Source organism: Meriones unguiculatus, chromosome 16 (genome assembly GCF_030254825.1).
Source record: "Meriones unguiculatus strain TT.TT164.6M chromosome 16, Bangor_MerUng_6.1, whole genome shotgun sequence".
Taxonomy (NCBI): domain Eukaryota; kingdom Metazoa; phylum Chordata; class Mammalia; order Rodentia; family Muridae; genus Meriones; species Meriones unguiculatus.
The window spans coordinates 3,702,161-3,719,662 of NC_083363.1; the positions used below are offsets into that span (position 1 = coordinate 3,702,161).

Consider the following 17,502-nt stretch of genomic DNA (forward strand, 5'->3'; position numbering starts at 1 on the left):
CTAATCTCAGTCTTCCCTCTTCCAGAAAGTAAGATACAGCACCGATATATCTTTCCTTTCTTCCCATAAACCACAGTGGAATCTATCTTGTGCAGTTAGAACTAGGATTTTTCCTTCAGTGGCAGAGCTGAAAATGAAGACATCTAGACATGCGCCCCAGCTTTTAACGCCTGCAGAATCTACAGTGCGTGACGGCAAACTTCCACTTACCTTCGCAGCCACATCCCCTTCCTGCCATTCCAAGCTTCTTATGCAGTGTTTGTCCCTAGTGCACTGGACAGTTGTGTCCCAGCACTAAGCAAGCTGAGCCGTGTGCATCTGTGTCACAGCAACAAGAGCTAGTGTTCCTCTCATCATGTCTCCAAAGGGCACCTCTCTCTTTCCATCAAGTCTCAGGACTTCAGGAAGGAGGCATGTACCTCCATTTCACAGACAAAACAAGCTCCCCAGATGTTCTCTACATGCCCTAATTCTAGCACTTGGGAGGCATTGGCAGGTGGATCTCTGAGTTCAAGGCCAGCCAGGACTACATAAAGACCTTATCTTAAGGAAAGAAGGAAAGAGGAAGAGAGGGAAGGAAGAAATAAAATTCTTAGTCAACTTCTACCTCCTGATCTCATACCATGCTCTAAAATCAGTTCCCAACCTGGACACACCTCCCTCTCCAGCTTCTACAACAAGCCACAGTGTGTCACTCCTGGATTAACACATCATCCTGCAAGGACTCAGCATCACCTAGGAGACACGGCCCTGGGGATGGGCGGCATCCAGACATGATTAACTGAAGCTAAAGGCCTTCGGAAGGACAGCACAGAGACAAAGAGGTCCCAGGGAGAACTACAGGAGTGCATCTGCCATTCCCTCCTGGGCCGCTCCAGCCTCCTTAGCCTTCCATGTGCACTCAATCCCAGCCGCCGTCTGCAGAGCCTCTAGCCTTCAGCTTTGGAATAAGGCCACTGAGGCGGCAAAGGTCACATAGGAAGCAGCTATCACATCCTCTGCTTCCCCAGGGCAGACAGGCACTGTGGCCTCCCCACTTCCCCAGTGTAGAAACAGCCACTGTGGACTCCCGCAATTAAACAATGCACGCATGCACGCACACACACACGCACACACGCACACGCCACTCTAACTCCCCCTGTGTACTGCCCCCAGCACAATTCTGGCTTCACTCATGGCTTCCCCACATCAAATTCTGTCACATCTCACTATTCAACCTGGCATGACAAAATGCCAAGTTCCAGCTTTTCTCCAAAACTAAGCACTCTTGTTAATTTCCACTGTCTTGTCCCTGAAAGGAGACACTGAGTACTGCGTATGGCCAGGCTTTGCTGGTAAGCCTCAGTCTGGGCCTTTGCATAAATACACGCTCAGCGTCTCCCAGATGCAGGCTCCCACCTCCCCACCCGCCCTCTTCCACAGGGGCTACCACAAGGAAAGCTAGCTACTGGCCAGCCCACTCTACAGCCAGACCAAGAGGTGGACCCTGCTTCCTCCCTAAATGGACTCTCCAAAAAGAAGAGAAGGACGCTCTGAGGAAAGGGTTGGCCAGACCCTCGACTCCTCTCCCCACAGCCACAGCTACTTGTATAATTACCCACAGAACAACCTTCAAGAAACAAGTCTATCCTTTGACCTTATGCCCCACACTCAATCATTCAACACACACTGTCACCAGAACGGGCCGAGCTTTTCTTAAGCATCCATGTGTACATTTGGGGTCAGGAGAGATATAAGGGTGGCCGGGTCCCCTGGAGCTGGAGTCACAGAGAGCTGGGAGCGCCCTGCCTGTGTGCTGGGAACCAAACTCAGTCCTCTGCAAAATCAACCACTTTGCCATCTCTCCCACACCAGCAGGAATGGTCTAAATAATAAAAAACTTAAAAACATTTGCTATTTAGAAAACAAGGTATATATGTAATTTTTAAAAAGCAAACATTTAAAACGAATTTCCTGTATTCTTAAAAAAAAAAAAAAAACCAAAACACCTTTATTTATGTACATGCCTGTCTGCTGTGTGTGTGTGTGTGTAGGTGCCCTCAGAGGCCAGAAGACTGCGGTAAGCACCATAGAACTGTAGCGAGAAGGCAGATGTGAAGCGCCCAATGTGGCTGCTGAGAAACAAACTCAGGCTCCCTAGAAGAGCAGCAGATGCTTTAAACAGCTTAGTCATCTCTCCAGCCCCCACTCCCTGCCCCAGGTTACTTTTATAATGAAAAAATAAAATAAAATAAAGTTAAAAGCTAGAAATAGAGTGCTGTAAAATTAGAAAAAGGGGAGATACCTTCTGTCCTAGTTAGAGTTTCTATGGCTGCAATGAAGCACCATGATCAAAAGCAAGTTGGGGAGGAAGGGGTTTAATTGGCTTATACTTCTATATTACTGTCCATCACTGAAGGGCGTCAGGGCAGGAACTTAGCAGGGCAGGAACCCGGAGGCAGGAGCTGATGCAGAAGACAAAGAAGATGCTGCTTAATGGCTTGCTCCTCATTCGTTGCTCAGCCTGCTTCTCTCGCTCTGTGTGTGTGTGTGTGTGTGTGTGTGTGTTTTCAGATAGGGTTTCTTTGTGCAACCCTGGCTGTCCTGGACTCACTTTGTAGACAAGCCTGGCCTCGAGCTAACAGAGATCCACCTGCTTCTGCTGGAATTAAAGGCGTACAACACCATGCCTGGTAAGGCTGCTTTCTTACAGAACCCAGGGCCTCCTGCCCAGGGATGGCCCCACTCATAGTGGGCTGCCCCCACCCCAATCAATCAGTAAGAAAGTGTCCTACAGGCTTGTGGGCAGCCTGATCTTATGGAGGCATTTTCTCAATTGAGGTTCCCTCCTTTCAGCCTGCTGCAGCCTGTGTCAAGGCTATGCCGTGACCAGGCTAGGCACAAAAGGCCACAGAAGGAAGAGGTAATGGCTTCACGGGTGCCTCCTGAGAAACTCGAGTAGTTCTGGTGGCGGAGTATACTGAATGACTGAGTTTGGGGCATAAAGTCAAAGCATAGAATGCTGTTTCTTGAGGGTTGTTCTGTAATTTTAGCAGTGTCTGTGGCTGTGGGGAGAGGGTGTTTATCATATCATGTCCCTAGACAACCCTCTCCTCAGAATGCCCTTCCCTTGTTTTTAGAGAACGTCCATTCCCCCTCCAGCCTAGACTTTCTTTCTTTCTCTTAGCACAGATGGAGCTGCAGAGCAGGAAGGAGACAGTTTTCTTTATCGTCAACACTCTGAAACAAGCGAAAGAACAAGGTGTCCAGAACTGTGAATTTCCAACCTGGCTCACCTAAGATATTCTGACTTCATAAAGCTGCCTGCTTCTGGGGGCTAAAGACAAAGCTCAGCAGATAATGGACTGGCTGCCAACAAGGCTGACACTGAGTTCAACACCTAGAACCCACATCTTGGATGGAGAACCGACTCCTGAAAGCTGCCCTGACAAGCACGCACATAACCCCACCGCACACAGTAAGGAGTTAAAAACATATTTCAAAGATTTTCCTGGGCTAGAGAGTGGTTCAGCAGTTAAAAGCACTGACTGCTCTTCCAGAGGACCTGGATTCAATTCCCAACACCCACATGGCAGCTCACAACTGTCTGTAACTCCAAGATCTGACACCTTTACACAGACATGCAGACAGAACAGAAATGAACACAAAATATAAATAAATAAATAAATGCATAAATAAGTAAATACATACATAAAAATATTTTCTTTTCCTGGGCATGGTAGCGCACACCTTTAATACAGCTCTTGGGAGGCAGAAACAGGTAGATCTCTGAGTTTGAGGCCAGCTTGGTCTACAGAGTGAGTTCTAGGACAGTCAGGGTTGCACAGAGAAACCCTGTCTCAAAAAAGCAAAAGAAGAAGAAAGAAGGCCCCTCCTTTTCCTATCTGTGTATGCCTGTGCACATGTACCCTGGAGCTAGAAGAGGCGTCCAATTCCCTGAGGCTGAATGTCACAGAAAGACCTTGTGAGCCCCTGTCTGGGTGCTGGGAACCAAGCTCGGGGCCTCTGCAAGAACAGAGGCTCTTAGCCATTTCTCCAGCTCAAGAAAATATTTTTAAATTATTATTTTAAAGATGTATTTATTATGTACACAGCATTGTGCCTGCATGTACACCTGCACACCAGAAGAGGGCACCAGATCTCATAAATGGTTGTGAGCCACCATGTGGTTGCTGGGAATTGAACCCAGGCAGGACCTTTGAGAGAAGAGCCAGTGCTCTTAACCCCTAAGCCATCTCTCCAGCCAGAAAATAATTTTTAATTTATCTATTTTTGTTTTACATGCATTGGTGTTTTGTCCACATGTATGTCTGTGTGAGGGTGTTGGGTCCTCTGGAACTGGAGTTACAGACAGTTCTGAGCTGTCATGTGGAGGTGAACACGGGCTACACAGAGAAGCCCTGTCTCAAAAACAAAATAAAGATTCCAGGATGTCAGCAGAAAGAGAACCTTCTGGCCTCAAGAACTGCACCAGGAGGCTTGGGGGTCCAGTACACTAAATGTCACTCTCCCAGCACAAATGCTTTCTGGTAGCACAGTTCAACGTCTGAAAGAAATCTTGTGTCCTTTCAGATGATCCAGTAAAATTCAGAGAGGCCAAGCCTGGTGCCATGTCTGTAATCCCAGCACTCAAGAAGCTAAAGGCAGAATGGACAGGTGTGAGGCCAGCCTGGGCTAGAGAATGAGTTTGAGAACAGGCTAGGTGATCAAGGCTGTCTCAAAAACTCCCCCTCCTGGGAGTAGAGACCCCTCAGCACTTAAAAGCATGTGCTGTTCCTCCAGAAGACACAAGTTTGATCCCCAGAACCCACATCAGGCAGCTCACAACTACCTGTGACTCCAGAGGGAGCTGCCACCTGTCCTCCGTGCGCACCAGTACTCAATGCACGAACCTGCACACACATAACTAAAAATAATAAAAAAGACAAATGTCGAAAATCCCTTCTCGAGTGGAGAGATGGCTCAGCAGTTAAGAGCACTGTCTGCTCTTCCAGGTCCTGAGTTCAAGTCCCAGCAACCACATGGTGGCTCACAACCATCTCTGCCCTCTACTGCCCACTTCTGGCCTGCAGATGCACATGCAGATAGAGCACTAATATGCATAAAATAAATACATAAAATCTTAAAAAAAAAATCCTTTCTCTCCCCAAAAAAACATTTACAATATATGAAACATAAACTCCATTGGGCTGATATTCAACACTATCAACCACCCCCTCACAAAGAGTCTGGAAAGATAGAAGAACCCTCAGGATAAACTCATTAATGTGTTCCTGGAAGGCAGTGGCATTTCATGAGTTTTGGTTACTCGTTCTTCCATTACACAGTAGTTTGGTGGCCAAGATGGACTGTTCAGGGCTCAACCACGCTGTGGGTTTAACAAACACTGCTCAGCACCTCCGCATTCAAAGATAAAGTACAGAAGCAACGTTACACTAAGTAAATAAATGGAAAGGCCAAGTCCCTCTAAGGACTAGCTTGCACTCTAGAGCAAGCAGACAATCTACAAACACTGCACGCAAGCTGTCAACAAAAGCAGCACCAGGGCACACAGTGACAACAGGCAGTGTTGTTGGTTTTTTAGAGACAGGTTTTTCTGTGAAGCCCTGGCTGTCCTGGAACTCACTCTGTAGACCAGGCTGGTCTTGAACTCAGAGATCCACCTGCCTCTGCCTCCTGAGTGCTGGGTTTAAAGGTGTGTGCCACCACTGCCCGGGCTTAATATCTTTCTTAAAGATGGTCTGGAAAGATAATGGGTGAGGGAGGGAGAGAGCCTGGTAAGTAACATGAGAGAGAACAGAGGCCAAGCAGCTAGAAAACAAAGATGAGTAAGGAGTGACAACATCAGAGCCATGCCAGGGGCCCCGGCAGTCTAAGAGTGGACTTACTCTGCAAGGGATGTGATCCGACGTCTGGCTCAGAAGAACCATTCTAGCAGCTGGGGTGGAGAATGAGAGGAAAGGCGAAGCAGGGAGGCCAGTTAAGCCATGGCCACAGTCCAGGAAAAAAGCAAAAATGGGCTAGGCTAGAATAGCACAGTGAAGGTTGCAAAGATGTGGCTGCAGTTGGGATTCCAGCCAGATTAGACCTGAGCGTGAAATAAGAAAAGTCAAGGATGAATCTGAGGTTTCCAACATGAGCTATACAGCACAGGAGATTTCTTTTCCTGGGTCTGATTTGCTATAGGAGAGACAGGTTTGTGTAGCGGTGTGTTGGGGATTTTGAGAATGGAATCACAATTTCAGTTTGAGGGCTGAGGGTGGGTATATTATAGCTCAGTGGGAAAATGTAGCATGTATGAGGCCTTAAGTTCAATTTCTAACCTACCTGCTTCCACTAAAAAAATTGAAAGGCATGTCTGCAATCCAGAACTTGGGAGGCTGAGGCAGGAGGATCATAAGATCCAAAATAGCTTAGACTAAACAGTGAAGCCTGTACCAAAAAACTAAAACATAATCATTCCAGCATCTGAAACCTGAGATGTCTATCAGGTTCCCAAATAGAAACATGGAGTAGACTGCTGGCCATTAGTCAGGGTTTCAGGAGAGTTCAGAGCTAAAAACAGACTTCTGAGAATAATCAGTGTGAAGCCCCGACTACCTAGGAAATGGAGAAAAGAGCTCAAGATTGTGCCTGACACACTGCAACCAAGTCGGAAAACTGTGAAGGAATCCGTAAGCAGGGCCAGAGGTAGAGGATGCCACAGAAGCAGCAGAAGAGAGGGGAGTCGGGTGTGATGGTCTGTGTAGCACTTGGGAGGCAAGAGGGTCAAGATTCAAGATCATGTTCAGCTACAAAGTCAGAGTTTCAGATCAGCCTGAGCTACATAAACCTGTCTCAGAAAGGACTGAAAGGCCAGGCGTGTTAGCTCATTCCTTTAATTCCAATACTCAGAAGGCAGAGGCAGGAGGATCCCTGTGAGTTCAAGACCAGCCTACAAAGTGAGTCCAGGACAGCCAAGGCTACCCTTGAGAAACCCTGACTCAAAACAAAACAAAACAAAAACAAAAACAAAGAAAACCAGAAGACAGAAAAAAGATCAAAAGAGAAGAAGCAACAGGTAAGTAACATGAAGAGCTGAAATTGGCTCCCAGACTTTGAAAGCTTGCAGGGTTGTCTGTAAGGGTGGCTTCAGGAAGTGCTAGACAAAAGCACCTGACTGGAATGACGTCAGGAGATGATGAGAAGAGGGGGAGACATGATCACAGAAGCAGTCTGCCACAAAGGGGAGGTGGGCATCACCTCAGGGGAACAAGGGGCTTCTCTATTCTTATGTGGGAGTCAGATGACCTGGAGCTGGAAGATTATGAGCTATGGGTGCTGGGACCCAAACTCAGATCTTCCCCAAGAGCAGCAAGCAATGCTAACCCAGGGGTGTCTCTCCAGCTCCTTTTCAAGATTCTGCCTGCATGTACATTTGCACACCAGAAGAGGGCAGCAGATCTCATTATAGATGGTTGTGAGCCACCATTTTTTTGCTGGGAGTTGAACTCAGGCAGGACATTTGGAAGTACCTCTGAGCCATCCCTCTACCCCATCTTTACTTAACATGGATATAATACAGCCTCCTCTGAAAATAAAAAAGTCAGAAACAAAAGTGATGGTGGCCAGGCACATGACTTTAATCTCAGCATTGGAGAAACAGAGGCAGGAAGATTCCTCAGTTTGGAGCCAGCCTGGCCTAACAGGGACTTTCAGGCCATCCAGAGTCACACAGTGAGACCCTGTTTCAATTTCTACCCCCAAAACAGAAAAGTGATGGTGTAGGAGAGAGAGCATCACTGTAAGAGAGAGAGCATCATGTAGGAGAGAGGGAGAATGACTGTAGGAGACAGAGAATGACTGTAGGAGAGAGCATCACTGTAAGAGAGAGGGAGAGACAGAGACGAGTATCACTGTAAGAGTGAGAGAATGACTGTAGGAGAGAATGACTGTAGGAAAGAGAGAGCATCACTGTAGGAGAGAGTCATTGTAGGAGTGAGCTCACTGGGTATGCAAGAAAGGATAGACACAGGTACAGGATAGACACTAATGCATTGTAGAGTTCTCAAAAATATTTTGTAAGCTATCCATGGTGATGTACTCCTGTAATTTTAGCCTAGAGAAGATGAGGCAGGAGGATTACCCAAGTTTGAGGCTAAAATTCAGTGATCTAAATAACACAGTAACACCCTTTCTTAAACACATACATACCTACCCCTTATATATGTGTCTATACATGTGTCTATACATATAGGTATATGTAAGTATATGTGAATGTGTATGGATGGATAGATAGATAGATAGATAGATAGACACAGAAAGAGAGGAGAGAGATACAATACACGTGTGCACCCACACACGCATACCTGGGGAGACAGCCTCACTGGTAAAATGATCACTGAGCAGCTGTAAGAACCTGAGCGCGGGCCCAGAGCCCACGCTGCTGTTGTTTTTAAGAGAACACACGGAGTACATGCTATAACCCTAGCATTGGAGAAGTGGAGGCATATGGATCTCTGAGGCTCACTGACAGGCCAGTTTACCTAATCAATGCACTCCAGACCAATGAGAGGCCCTGTCTCAAAAACAAGCAAACAAAATAGAAGGTGGACAACAAATGGGAATTACAGTTTGACCTCTGGCCTCCACATGTGTAGTTATACACATACTCACTCTCTCACTCACTCTCTCTCTCTGAAGAAATAAAAATGAGAAAACAAATGTATTTCTAGGTGGCCATGATGATGCACACCTTTAGTCCCAGCACTCAGGAGACAGAGGCAGGCAGAGCTCTGTGAGTTCAAGGCCAGCCTAGCATACAAAGCAAGTTCCAGGACAGCCGGGGCTACACAGAGAAACCCTGCCTCAAAAAAAAGCTTATTCTTAAAGAAAGATCCTTCAACACGTGTACCAGGTAATGAAGACAGACCCAGGCTGCACACAGTACTATGTGACCTGTGACTGCGAAACAAGAATCATGTAGAAGACGGGTGGCGTAATCCCCGCACTCAGAGGGCAGAGGCGCAGGCTCTCTGGGAGTTCCAGGCCAGCCTCTACAGAGCCAGTTCCAGGCCAGAGTTACACAAGGAAACCCTGTCTCAGAAAAACAAACAAAGAGCCCTCTAGAAAAAACAAGCAGGCTAGGGCAAGGAGCAGTCTTAGAAGTGGAACAGAATGGCAGCTGGCTGTGGTGGTGAATGCCTGCAATCCCAGTACTTGGGAGGCTGAATAAGGAAGGAGGAATGGGAGTTCAAGACCATCCTGGCCACCCTAGACAACATGGTGGAGACTTTGTGAAGGGGGGGGAACCTTCAAAAAAAAGTATGACATCAGAGCAAAGCCACACTCTGGGAGGGAAGGAATTAGTAAAAGCCACCAGGACTGACTTAGAGACACGAGGAGCAGAGACCCCACTGCTTCCTTAGAGCGACGTAGTGCTGGACAACAGCCGAGATGCCCAGCACAGGGGCCCTCCACGGAGAGCCCCGGGCGCCCTCTGTCTTGGCTCTCCCATGTGGGGACTGCCACCAGGGCTCTGCTGGCCGGAAGGTGTGGTCTGCAGTGGCGTCCTTCCACCTGTCCCTCTGAGGGGCTTCAGACATGAACACTCAGGCCACCAGAGTCTCTACCCACTAACTCCAGAGTCAGCCCACTCCCAGTGGATGTGGCGAGCTCGAGGGTCTGAGGAACCTGCCAGGCGAATCCAACCTCGCCATGGAAGCCATCAGGTGCTCACCTCTTTCTAAAGCAACACACAGAGCTAGGGAGATGGGTGGATAAGGCGCCTGAGCTAACAGCGATCCTCGACCTCACGCAGAGCCAGTTGGGGTGGCCTGCATCTGCAGTCCTAGCACTCCTACAGTCGTGGGAGGTGGAGACAGGAGGATCCCTGAAGGCCAGCTAGCCAGGCTTGCTTAGCAACAAGGAAACCCTGTATCAAAATGGTGGAAACAAGGGTTGATGCTCTTCCTGTGATCTCTACACAGAGCCATGGCAAACACAGGTCCCTATACTCACACACACTCACGCTCGCATCACACACAAATGCATTAAACACAGAGGAAACCTAACTGCTGTGCTATTAAGCCTCACTGGGCTAACACAAACCTTTAGGTGCTGGCTGCCCTGCTCACAGGCACTGGCCAGAGCATCACCTTGTTCTCGCCCAGCATCTGACCTTTCTCAGGTCAGAGTCCATCACCACCCATTCCTAGAGACGCTCTTCAGCCTTCCTATCAGGAGGGTACAAAGCACAAACACGTCCTCTCTTCTCAACAAAGGTTCAAAAAAAAAAAAAAAAAGGACAGAGGAAGAGGAAGAACAATCCAAACAATCTCACTGGGATGACTAGGAGGGTCAGAGGCGAGTGTGACAAAGATGGTCTGCATCACCCAATTCCTGAAGAATATGGACAATTCAGAGAACATGGAAGTATATTTACTTGCTGATCTTCGCAGAGCAGGATTTCAGGGTGAAAACAGAAGTGCAGGTCGTGGGTGTGGCTTAGCGGTAGAGCACTGCAGAACATGCAATGCTCTGTGTTCAGCTGAAGGAGAAGGAAAAAAAGCATCTCAAGCATGTGTCGGCTGTGCGTGTGTTCCCAGCACCTAAGAAGTAGAGGCAGGAAGACCTGGGTTCAAGGCCGGCTGGGGCTCCAGTGTGTCTCAGTAACAAAACAAAACAAACAGAAGTACTGAATACAAGCTGACTCTCTTTTCTGTGCCACCCACATAATGAATGACCTGTTCCTAGGCCTCGCCTCTAAATGGGATAAAAAATCCGAACACTAGAAGCATCTATGTGTGCCAAGTCCCACAGTAGCTGCTCAGCCCTTCCAGTTCCTAAGCATGTGCCTAAGCAGTGATTTCTTCCATGACCCGCATTTGCGGTCTTTCTGAAGCATTTCAAAGGCCTTCCCTCACCCCGATCCTCTTTAAGCTGGAGTTTTATAGTGAGTTGAGCTCCGCAACCGAGTATTCCCCAGCGCACGGCTCAGCTTCGGAGACAGCTGGGAAACAGCTGCTGAGTTCAGCAATAACTAAGGGCACCAAGTCACGGCACAATGGCCACCATGCCAGCTATCGAGATCGCCCACTTACGGCAATGTCGGGGCGGCTAGTAGTGGTCCCCATAAGCAGGGGACTTTTTTCCTGTTAATTTCAGTTTGCCAACAGGAAACCCAGCCAACAGTCTGGAAGGAAGAGCTTCTGTGCACCACGTGGTCGGGTAGGCGCTTCTATGTCTGCGCTGAGCTCTCAGCTTGCTCCTGTCTATTTTCCCGTCACTGCACAGCGCCTTCAGTGAGCCCTCAGCACTCGCCATCCTGACCTGGATGTTTCTGCTGCTCTCACTGCTTGGCCTCTAACTGCTACTAGCTCCCTGGAGCTGAGTGGTTTTGGTAAATTTGTTTTGTTTTGTTTTATTGAGATAGGGTTTCTCTGTGTAGCCTTGGCTGTCCTGGACTCCTTTGTAGACCAGGCTAGCCTCAAACTCACAGCAATCTGCCTGCATCTGCCTCCCTCCATGCTGGGATTAAAGGTGTGCGCCACCACGACCGGCTTATTTTTAGTGTTTTGATATCTTTCTTCACAGTGTATGCATGTTTCTTGACAATTGCCAATTAAATTTAAAAATCAAGGTTCCGTTTACACTTACGTTACTGTTGTATTATGCTAATAATATTTCCTACAAAAATTCCCTTTTGATTAAAGCCATTAGTGCTCATTAAAAAAAATTGGCCTGAGTGCCCTCTCAAGTGTGAATGTCAGCTTCCTACAATGGCGGCGGCTAACACTTCCAGTCTCTGGCACATCTACTGAAACAGAAAAGTTCCCCCTGGAACTAACAATCCCTCCCCTTCCAGCACAATTATATAATCTGAATGCTAAACAGTTCCCTAGAGATTATTTTGTGGTCCAAAATCCCTCCGGACGAAGAGACTATCAAAGCCCCTGTGAGCAGACAGGGGTGACTCTGTCCATCCCACCTAACAGGGGCTGCAGCTTCATTTAGAGCTGCTTGTTTCCCTCAGCAGGACAGGCCTCTCACACAGGCCCTGTCCATTTAACACTCTTTTTCTTACCACTCTTTTGACTGTAACACCCACGGATCTGTAATTCAAGATTAACATGCCTGTTCTGCTCATTAACCAATGTGCAAAAATAAATTTTAAAAAGGAAACTCCACTTTAATCCTCTTTTAACAGTTTAAAATGTTAAGCTGCTAAAAACCAAGTCCCATGCCTGTCTGACCTGCACCAGGCCGTAGGTGGCCAACACACCCAAGTTAAGCACTGGCCTCAAAGCTGCTGGCAGTCCTATAGAACTTTTCACCAGAAACAGAAGCTCAGTTGTTCCTTTGCTTTAGGATCTTAAGGTTCTAGAATGTATCCAAAATGCTCACGTTTTCACCTCTAGGATGATCTTTTTAAAACAAAAGGTCTTGCTGTGTTCCAGTGACTAAATCACACCCCCTTCCAGTTTTAACAGGGGTCCAGACCTAAGCAGGTCGTTATGTTCCTCCTGGTGTTCCTCCTGGTTAACAGCCCCAGATCCCATCTGACTTCCCATATGACAATGAAGAGAACAAAGCCTTCAGAACAGGCCTCACCAAGGACAGTTGTTTTACGTAAGTATCTGTTCTAAAGGCCACTCAGCACTTACAACTACAAAGCACCTCTTTAGGGACCTTCGCAATAAAGGCAAAGTAACAAAGTATACATTTCCGAAACTCCTGTTTTGTGGGGAGGTAAGGCAAGCAATCCCTCAACAGCACAAGGAACGCTTTCACTGATTTTCTCCAGGCCGTAATTTAAATTCCCTCCTCCTCAGAAACATCTCCGGACAGTGATTCCCGGCCGTCCATCTGTCTCTTTCGTCACAGCTTTTCATAACTAGCGGGTCACGTTCCTGTCCCCCGTTTCAACACGGTGCACTTTACCGGAGGCTTGCCACCTCAGCCCACCGCTGCTGGCTGGGATAAAGCCCACTCTGTTCCACTGCCCTTCATTGTTTTCGAGCTAACTGCCATTTTACCACCATGCACACGACAGAAATGTGTTCCCACGGGCATTTTATGAATTTCCAAAGCGGCTATTCTTTGTGGATTTACAGAACATGCGCCTTTTCTGAATTCCCTTCATCACCACAGAAACGGCTTTGTGAAGCTGAGATTTTTTTTACCTAAGTTGCTTAAAGCAAAAAGAAACGGACTGTAAGCATGCCTGTTTTCCTAGCATATCCTACGAGCCATCATCCTACAGGGCACAGCAGAGAACCGTCAGGACAGCGACCTTATTTGATTAATGCAGCTTTTGATGTCTGTGAGATTGTTCGGCCCACGCACACGCACACCATCGTACCCAATGCCCTTTCTTTTCAGGTCCCTCCACACGCACCCATCAGCTCAACGTTAGAATCGAACGGCTGGCTCTCCGTCCCCGTCCCTGCCCGGGCTCTCCCGCAGCCACCAGCCCTCGGCCGGCCCCGAAGCGGCCGGCGCGGCCCTCGGCTCCGCCACAAAGGCCGGCCTGCGCCTCGCGCACGTGCGCCGGGCTGACAAGCGCCGAGCCGCCCTCCCCGGGGCAGAGCCGCGGCCGGGGGAACGGCGGCGGCCCCCGCCTCGGGCGGGCTCCCGGTCGCCGCCGTCCCCGGGGAAGCCCGTGGGGAGTCCTCGGGGCCGCGGCCCGCACGGCCCCCGGGGGGCCCCCGGCCCGGAGCCTCACCTCCTCCTCGCTCTCGCTGCGGAAGCACAGGCACGCGGCCCGCTTCTTGTAGCCGTCGCCGTCGTAGGTGCGGGTCTGGTTCGACTTGAGCTTCATCATCCTCCGGGCCCTGGTGGGGGTGCCGTGCGGGGCCTCGAAGTGGAGGGACGAGGCGGAGGCTGCTGCGGACGGCCGCGCGCGCGCGCCCCCGGCTCGGCCGAGGAGGCGGGGGGAGGGGGAGGGTGTGTGTGTCCGCTACGCGGCTCCGCGGCGGGACAGCCTCATTGCCCCCGGCCCAGGCCCCGCGCCTCCGTCACGGCCGCCGTCGCCACCGCCGCCGCCCCCTCTGCCGCCGCCGCCCCCGACGACGACCGCGCCGCCATTTTGGGCGCGCTGCGTCAGCGGCGTAAGGGCGCGCGGGCCCGCGGGACGGCCGCGCGTGCGCAACGCAGGCGGCGTTCGGGAATCGCGCCCGCCCCGCGCGCCCGGCGCAGGGCAGCATCTGCGCGGAGGGCGGCCGGGAGCTGGCGCGGCCGCTACGTAGACGGCGTCGGACCCGCGGAGGGCGGAAGCCGGGCGGGTCGCGGCGCGTGGGCGCTGCTCGAGAACCCCCGACGTGCACACGCGGTCCGCGGCGCCCCCAGGCAGAGAGCCCGCCCAAGGGCACCGGGGGAGCGGCCTGACCCGAGGTCGTGCCGCTCAGCCGACGGGGGCTCAGCGGTCCGCTGGGAAACGGGGAGCTGTGCCTCGCCGCAGACCGTCGTCCCTAGCCGCCGGGCATCGGGAGCGGGGCGGGGCGTGTGCCTGCTCTCTGCAGCCCTCCGAGGCTATCAGAACGCGTGTGCAGCCCGTTTATTTGTGCAAAAAAAAAAAAAAAAAAAGCTCCTGGGCGGGCCACTGGCTGGGCATGTTTGAGGACTGGGTTCGAACCCCAGCACTGGAAAAGGAAAAAAAAAAAAAGAAGCAAACGCGTCCTCTTAAACTGGAGAAGCAGGACAGATTGTGTGTGTGTGTGTGTGTGTGTGTGTGTGTGTGTACGTGCCCGCACACACACAGCACACTTGTGTAAATCATGAAACATCTCTTCTGGCAATGAGTATATATATTGGAGTCCCCTTGAAGGAAGTGAAAGTGGGGTACCGCGTTCCTGGGCCAAACCCAGCACCATTACCATGCACTTGGCGCTCCGTGATACTTAGGTGAGGTCGGAGGGCAACTTGTGTGAATACTTTTCTCCCCCACCACGTAGGACCAGGAGCCTGGCTGCAGATGACCTTAGTGGGCCATCTGGCGGGCCGTGGTTACATATTTCAATCAGCTTGTATGCAGTACACTCCTTGGTAGTCTAGAGGGGTCCAAGAGATGGCTCAGGAAATAAGGCACACGCCCCGAATCCAGACAACCTGGGCTAGATCCCTGGGACCACACGGTGAAAGGGGAGAACCACCACCCACAAACTGCCAACCCCACACGTGCTCGATGACATATGTAGCCACACACACAGGAACTTTTAGTAGTTTGAAATGTTCATGAAACAAAATAATTAAAGGGGCTGGAGAGCTGGCTCGACGGTTAAAAGCACTGGCTGCTTTTCCAGAGGACCCGGGTTCAATCCCAGCACCCACATGGCACCTCACAGCTGTTTGTTTGCAGTTCCAGTTCCTTTACACAGACATATTATATATGCAGGCAAAACACCAATAAACATAAATAAATAGGTGTGGTCTGGCTGGAGGGGTGACTTGGGTTGGGAGCACTCTTGGCTTTTGTAGAGGACCTGGGTTCTAGTCCCAGCACCCATACAGTGTTCTACCATCTGAATTCCAGCTTCAAGAGAGCCCACGCCCCCTTCTGACTTCTTCAGAGACCAAGCACGTACATGATGGACATATCAAAACATCCAAAAGGAAGATGAAAAAAAAATCTTAGAAGAAAAAAAGATCAGGAGGTTCAGGGATCTATCTGCCATGTACTCAGCCCCCAGCACTACATAAAAGTCCACCCAGTGAGGTAGCGCATTCCTCTATCCTAGCACTGGGGAAGCAGAGGAAGATGGGTCTCTGTGAGACTGAGGCCACAGCAAGGAAAGCCAGGGTTGTACAATAAAGTACAAAGTAAACATATCTCACCAGAAAATATACAAGGAAGGACAAAGCGCGGGACATTATCATTAACAGCAAAACACAAATTTAAACCGTAAGGAGGGCTGGGACTGTAGCTGATTCGGTAGACTGTTGGCCTAGTGTATATGAAATTCTGGGTTCCATCCTAAACACCAAGTGCACTGGGGAACAGCACAGTTTTTTAACCAGAGTGCTCAGGAGGTGGTGGAGGCAGGAAGATCAGGAACTCCAGGCCATCCTTGGCTACACAGCAAGATTGAGGCTAGCCTAGGCTACATGAAATACTGCTCCAAAGGGGAAAAGGGTAGGAGAGGAGCTGTGGAGGGATGGCTCAGCAGTTAAGAACACTTTCTGGTCTTGTAGGAGACCCCGGTCTGGTCCCCAGAACCTGTATGAGGTGGCTCACTACCACCTGTAACTCCAGGTCCAGGGATCCATCCAACACCTTCTGGAGCCTGCAGGCACCGCACACATGCAGTACTCCATACATACATACATACACACACACACACACCAAATAAAAACAAGGCGGGTGAGGTGGTGCACGCCTTTAATCCCAGCACTCAGGGAGGCAGAGGCAAGGGATCTCTGTGAGTTTGAGACCAGCCTGGTCTACAAAGTGACTCCAAGACTACTCAGAGAAACCCTATTTTCAGGGAAGAAAAAAAAAATGAAAGAAAAGAAATCTTTAAAAAAACAAACTTTAACTATGTATGTTGAGGCTCCCTTCACAATTCTGGAGTCCCATTTCATTTACAGCTTCGATAAATTTCGCTTCACTGTTAGGCCTTTAGTCTCTTGGCTTGGTATCCTCTCCCAGTTCATATTTTGTCCTCTTTAAAGACGCCCTTTTCTCACAATGGCCTCTTTGATGTGTCAGTCAAGCAGGCAAGGCTTATTTCTCAAGCGGCTGCCTCTGGACCCAGGCCATGCATTTATCCCAAGCTTCCAATAAAGCTGTTCTGAACAGCACTGGCCTCTGGGCTTCCACAGGCTGGAACTTCCTTCTCCCTATGCCCTCATTCTGTCCTCGCGTCCTTTTCTAAACCAGAGAAAATGATGGATTTCCCTCCCTTTTTTGCTAAGTTTCCCTGTTCTGCAGTCACTGCTGACCCAGTGCTGCTTGGTGACCCGTCACTCAGTGCCCAGCCGCCAGTGGCCAGCCTGAGCCCTGATGCTGAGGGCTTCGATGTCTTGAGACACGTTTCTGCCAGTTCCCACTTTCACTGGCCTTGTTTCTCGCCTCCACATTACTGAAGTTCATGGGGTTTTGTTTTTAATGATCTACTGGCCACAACATACAATCCCAGCACTAGTCTGCAGGGTGAGCTGTCTCAGAATACACACCTAAAGCCCAAACAAAATTTACTTTGTGTGCACACTAGTGTCTGTCAGAGTGAATGCAGAGACCAGTGAATGCCCAGAGGCCAGAACGCCAGGTCCCTTTCAGTTGTTACCTGCTTTTCTAAGCCACCCAACATGGCTACCGGGATCCAAACTCTGGTCCTGCCTCCCGGCCATCTTTTTAATTGGTAAATGATGCACAACTGTGAAAACAATGTTGACATTTGATAAATAGGTATACATTAAATGAACAAGCCAACTAATCAATATATCCATTGCCTCCGCTGCTGACCTTTTATGGTGGTAAGAGTATTTGAGTAATTTTTATTTTCATATGTATTTGCCATTTTG

The 17,502-nt window shown here is 49.6% G+C and overlaps 1 protein-coding gene across 2 annotated transcripts in view; it reads right to left on the reverse strand.

Moving 5' to 3' along the window:
- Nudt3 (nudix hydrolase 3) overlaps window positions 1-14,091 on the reverse strand; it is a 57,410-nt gene extending 43,319 nt beyond the window's left edge. The window contains exon 1 of one of the 2 annotated variants that reach the window (XM_021630045.2): window positions 13,706-14,091. In XM_021630045.2, the coding sequence (XP_021485720.1) occupies window positions 13,706-13,804 (99 nt within the window). In that variant the 5' untranslated portion in view covers window positions 13,805-14,091. Of the gene's footprint in view, window positions 1-10,423; window positions 10,526-13,705 lie in introns of those variants that run through there. The other variant, XM_021630052.2, reaches the window with a different exon arrangement.
- Window positions 14,092-17,502: the final 3,411 nt, after the last annotated feature.